General features: G+C 36.1%; 1 protein-coding gene across 3 annotated transcripts in view; it reads left to right on the top strand.

Annotated features, from left to right (window-relative positions):
- Nucleotides 1-6,000, top strand: part of ZMYM2 (zinc finger MYM-type containing 2) — a 104,322-nt gene that overhangs the window by 36,961 nt on the left and 61,361 nt on the right. For all 3 annotated transcript variants that reach the window (XM_049646704.1, XM_049646705.1, XM_049646703.1), the window contains 3 exons: nt 1,276-1,561; nt 3,326-3,491; nt 4,204-4,416. In XM_049646704.1, coding sequence (XP_049502661.1) covers nt 1,276-1,561; nt 3,326-3,491; nt 4,204-4,416 — 665 coding nt within the window. The remainder of the gene's footprint in view (nt 1-1,275; nt 1,562-3,325; nt 3,492-4,203; nt 4,417-6,000) is intronic.

Here is a 6,000-nt window from a genome sequence, read left to right on the forward strand (position 1 = left end):
TGGACTGGGTCAGAACCAGGAAATCTCCCTCTTCAAGGTTTTGAAATTAAAGAAGTTTCCCTGAGCTCTAGATAAATTTGTACTTCCTGTGGAAGGAAAAAGACCATTGTTTTTCATATAGAAGGGTAACTTTTTATGTATGGAAGTTGAAAATTTGGAATAACCTAGAAAAGAAAAAAATTACTAGAGACAATCGTAGAATTTAGAAATGGTGGCCTGTAAAGTTTCAAAAGGAAAAAAGGTTACGGTATTGATAGTGTAGTGAGAGATCTGTGGAGCAGTAACTAGTGTAGTAAGCAGGAGACTTTCTGCTAAGTACCAGCTTAAGAGAGAAAAAATAAATTCTGCACTCTACTGTTAATGTTGCACATATCTTTTAATTCTGTGCTCTGCTGAAACTGTTTGCAGTAAGACCGTAATAATGATGTGGGATGAGTCACTATATGTTGGCTTATCATTTCTGTGTAACACTCTAATTTCTTTGGTATTATGTGGTCTATTTAGAGGCCATGGAACTAGACATGGGAAAAGCTGTTTTTATTTTTAAAAATGTTTATTTATTTGAGAGAGAGAGAGAGCGCGCGCACGCATGCGTGCAGGTACGTGAGTGGGGAGAAGCAGAGAGAGATGGGGAGAGAGAGAATCCCAAGCAGGCTCCACGCTCCGTGTGGAGCCCCACGTGGGGCTCTGTCTCAGGATTGTGAGATCATGATCTGAGCTGAAATCAAGAGTTGGATGCTTAAGCAACTGAGCCACCCAGGCACCTTGGAAAAAGCTGTTTTTGAAAAGGTGTTTTGAATATAATCGTATATACAGCTTATCAGACCTGTATTTGTCAAGTATTTGGCCAAAATTTTATTATAACTTTCATTATCAACTTTTATGTTTATGTATGTGTTCCTTACTTAAAGGAATATTCTGTAAATTCTTGTTTAATCAATAATGGCTAATATTTTTTAATGCTTCCTCTATGCTACTTACTATGTTTTATTGCATGTATTATCTTATTTAATGTTACCATTCCTATGAGGTTGGTACCATTTCCAGTTTAGAGAAGAGTTAGGTACAGAATTTAACTTTCCAGTTTAGTAGGTGGAGTCTAAATGTCAACTAGGCATTCTTAGTCCTTGGGTTTTTACCTCTCTGCTACATTGCTGCCTTATTAATGTCTTAAACTTGTACAGGATGGGAAGTTAAAACTGTTTCTTTGATAGAGATCCCAATGTGTATAAATACCTGTTTCATTTATTCTTTCTTGTGCATTTTGTTTTTAAGATTCTTGGATTTCCCAGTCAGCTTCATTTCCTCGTAATCAGAAACAACCAGGGGTGGATTCTTTATCACCAGTGGCCTCACTTCCTAAACAGATTTTCCAGCCTTCTGCACAGCAACAACCCACTAAACCAGTTAAAGTCACTTGTGCAAACTGTAAAAAACCTTTACAGAAGGGACAGACGGCTTATCAACGAAAAGGATCAGCTCATCTCTTTTGTTCTACCACCTGCCTTTCTTCCTTCTCTCACAAGCCTGCTCCAAAGAAACTTTGTGTTATGTGTAAAAAGTAAGGTTTACCTTTCTCCTCTTCTTTTTTTTTTTTAAATGAAGTACAGTTGATACACAGCGTTACATTAGTTTCAGGTGTACAATATAGTGATTGGACAAGTCTCTAAGTTATGCTGTGCTCACCACAAGTGTAGGTAAGGTTTACCTTTCAGCATAATTCCATGTGGTTGAATATTGGTGGTATGTAATTTTAGGAAAATTCTGAGTCTTAGAGGCAAATTATGATGTTTGAAAAATTGGTAAGCTAGTTGTTTGAATCTTAAAGCAAAACTCAGATTTGCAGTGGCTTTGGAGGATTCCCTACTACCACTGCGTGGCTGATGATTAAAACGCTTCTTACTTGGATAGGGTTTGGGGTTGATTTAGATACCAGGCCCTTGTAATTAATTTTGGCTCTGATCTCCATTGAACTCTTTGAATTTGTCAAAATGCATGTTTATTTGCATTATTAATTATTAGAATTCTAGCCAGATAAAATTGTTTTGCAATTTATATCACATTAAAATAAGTCAAATTTTGTACTATCTTCATATTAAGATTATTTTAAATTGGCAAGTCTTTGGATCTTATGTTTTTATGTTAGTTTTGAACATTCAGTCATTACAATGGCCAGTGTTTTAAGACTCAAGTACCAGTTTTTGGATAGCTTTGGGGAGAGACAGTTCTTTCTTACACTATTTTTTAGGTCTTGCTTCACTAGTTAAAAATAGTGGAATATGGTATATTATGTGCACGGTCGAACCAGGTGGGCTTTCCTTCTGTGCCATCTCTTGGAGCGGCCCAAATTTGGGAAGATAGTTTAGATCTTAGAACTTTGGAAAGGTTCTCTGTACAAGTTTAATAAATGCAAGTATTGGAACGGTTACATAGTTTTTAGATTGCTTTACAGTAGTAGACTTTTACATACTGTAGTATGGGATCTTGAAATTCAGAATTTCATTAAAGGAAAACTTCACAGGTCATCACTTTTGTTTCCTACCATTTCGAATTGCATTACAGAGCTGTACAGAATGGTAGGTGGAGTCCTTTTGGGTTATGGCTATAGGGGTGTACCTAAATAAGTTCATATATCCTCTCTAGAATATATGTCATATTTCCGTGACCTAGATCGTTCCAAGTTTTCTACTTACCTATGGGAAAGGAATTGACTAGGTGTTATAAGTTTGTATCTCAGGAAATTAGGCTTTGATGTTAAACTCCATATAAATAGTAACAACTGATTTTTTTAATTTTTATTTTTATTTTTTTTAAATTTTTTTTTTCAACGTTTTTTATTTATTTTTGGGACAGAGAGAGACAGAGCATGAACGGGGGAGGGGCAGAGAGAGAGGGAGACACAGAATCGGAAACAGGCTCCAGGCTCCGAGCCATCAGCCCAGAGCCTGACGCGGGGCTCGAACTCACGGACCGCGAGATCGTGACCTGGCTGAAGTCGGACGCTTAACCGACTGCGCCACCCAGGCGCCCCTTTAATTTTTATTTTTTAAAGTGTTTCCAATGTCTGAAAGCCTTGTTAAGGAGTTTGAAGACAAATTGGGTACTGACAAAGATTTAATAGTATGAAATCATTTTGGTTCCTTATCTTCTGTGTTCCCATTTTATTGCCAAGAGTTTTTAAATAGTAAACGTGATTTAATGGATCTAAAAATGGTGTTTGATTCCCAGGGTAAAATCTGTGGAAATTAGAAATGTTAATTATTACTCTTACGTTTGATTTTTTTTTAAATACAAGTTGACTTTAAGCTGTTCACTTACTTTTCAGAGATATAACTACGATGAAAGGAACTATTGTTGCTCAAGTGGATTCAAGCGAATCCTTCCAGGAATTCTGTAGTACATCTTGTTTGTCTCTCTATGAAGACAAACAGAATCCTACTAAAGGAGCTCTAAATAAATCAAGATGTACAATTTGTGGTAAACTAACAGAGGTTTGTATTTTTGTGCCTTCTCTCTTAGTTCTAACTAACGGGAATATTCTTAGCTTTATTTAATAGTTACGACGTCATCAGTATATAGTTTTTTAAAAGTGAAGATGTATATTCCATTATGTAATCCCTGTGGGAGAATGATTTAGGAAATTTTAAAATATAATACTAACTTTTCCCCTGAGGTTTGGAGCATGTAGAGACAAAACCATAGTGTTTAAATACATAGACTTGACTCGAAACTACCATGCTTAAGAAAGAGAACAAATGGAGGGAATATTTTTAATAACTTAACATTATTCATATGGTATTAAAGTTTTTGCATTTGATTATATTAAAAGAAACCTGTGTATTATACATACCTCATTTGAATTATTTATAACATTGGTTTTCTCCTACCTTTCTAGAGCAGTGTATTTTATTTATAGTTCCTTTTGGATTTGTCTAAAGATTTCCAGTCTCTTTGTTTTAGAAGTTTTATCCAAACTGGGTTGTTCCTATCATTTTTAGATCTCTCTAGAGAAGTTCATAGTGATGTCGCTAATGTTTACCCCTCTGCCATAAGTGTATTTATTGTGTGTATAAAAATAAGTTCAAAGAATCACGAACGGTACTTTGTCTTTCTTTTTCCCTAAATGAGCCTTCCACAGAAAAATTATTGAGGCGTTTTCTATTGTGATACTCATTTATTTTTTAAAATTTTGTTTGTTTTTAGATTCGTCATGAAGTCAGCTTTAAAAATATGACTCATAAGCTGTGCAGTGACCACTGCTTCAATAGATACAGAATGGCCAATGGTTTAATAATGAATTGCTGTGAACAGTGTGGAGAGTACCTGCCCAGCAAAGGTGCTGGAAATAATGTCCTGGTGATTGATGGTCAGCAGAAAAGATTTTGCTGCCAAAGCTGCGTCAGTGAATACAAACAGGTAACTCATGATCGAATAAAAATTGGCCATTCTTTTGAGTATGTTTTAAATTGCTGTAATAGCTTTATTTTAGCAGCATTTATTTATACTCTAGATTTATCCTGGAATCTCATTTAATTCCATTGTTATCTTCATCTCTTGGAGATAACATATCTCGAATGAATACTGGTATATGTAAATTACTAGAAATTGTGATTTTACATATAATGGTAAATGCTAGCAGAATGATTACTCTTTTGAAATATTACATATGTATTTTTTGCTGGGGTGTCGGGGTAACTCAGTTGGTTAAGTGTCCGACTCTTGGTTTCGGCTCACATCATGATCTCACAGTTTGTGAATTTGAGCCCCGTATAGGGCTTTGCGCTGGCTGTGCAGAGCCTGATTGGGATTTTCCCTCTCTCTCTGTGTCTCTCTCTCTCTCTCTCTCTCTCTGTCTCTCTCTGTGTCTCTCTCTCTCTCTCTGTGTCTCTCTCTCTCTCTCTCTCTCCTCCTCTCCTGTTCACATTGTCTCTGTCTCTTTCAAAATCAATAAACTAAAAAAAAAAAAGAAATATTTTTGGGGCGTTGGAGGAGAGGTGTTGCAAATATGATTTTTCAAAAAGCTTTGTTTAAGAAGATTATATTTCAATTTTAAGGTCTTTTGATGTAGTTTGTTTTTGAATATATTCAAAAGTAAAATGTACGTTAAAATATATGTTCAGAGAAAACCAGCTCCTGTTTCTATCTTCTTTTGGTTCCTACTTATCTTTTATAGGTATCAGTTTTTTCAGTTTTTATTATTTTATAGTTTCTCTTCTTTATGAAGAATTAAGAAAGTATGTAATTCATTCTTCGTTTCTCTTTTTCCTATACAAAAGGCAACATATTGTATGTACTATGCTGCCTCTTCAATGTTTCATTTCACAGTGTATCTTGGAAATCATTGTCTATAAATGATATATGGACTTTCCTCTCTTTTGTTTTTTAATGGCTGTTCAAGTTAAATTTTCAGGAAAACTGTGAGCTGGTTATTCAAAACATTAAAAATAAATTGTATAAACATAGATAAATTTATATTAGTCTCCTAGGGCTGCCGTAACAAAATGCCAGACTAGAGGGCTCAAACAAATTTCTTTTGTCATAGTTCTGGAGTCTAGGAGTTCAAGTATCAAACCTTTATGGGTTGGTTTCTGGTGAGGCTGCTCTTTGAGGATTGTAGATAGCCTCCTCTTTGTGGTTTCCTCACATGGTCTTTCCTCTTTACAAAAGGGTGGTGTAGGGAGGGGAGGGGAAGGGATCTCTGGTCTCTCTTCCTCTTCTCATAAGGATCTTTGTGTCCTGTATGATTAGGCTTACAATCTTAGGACTTATTTAACCTTAACTGCCCCCTTAAAGGCCCTATTTTAAATATGATCGCATTGGGAGTAGGGCTTAAAGATACGAATTTTATGGCACCTGGGTGGTTCAGTCAGTTAAGAATCGACCTTTGGCTCAAGTCATGATCTCATGGTTCGGGAATTCCAGTCCTGCACTGGGGAGCTAAAGCCCTGCTTCTCTCTCTCTCTCCCCCTCTCCCCCTCTCCCCCTCTCCCCCTCTCCCCC

This window comes from Panthera uncia (assembly GCF_023721935.1).
Source record: "Panthera uncia isolate 11264 chromosome A1 unlocalized genomic scaffold, Puncia_PCG_1.0 HiC_scaffold_16, whole genome shotgun sequence".
In the NCBI taxonomy this organism is placed as follows: domain Eukaryota; kingdom Metazoa; phylum Chordata; class Mammalia; order Carnivora; family Felidae; genus Panthera; species Panthera uncia.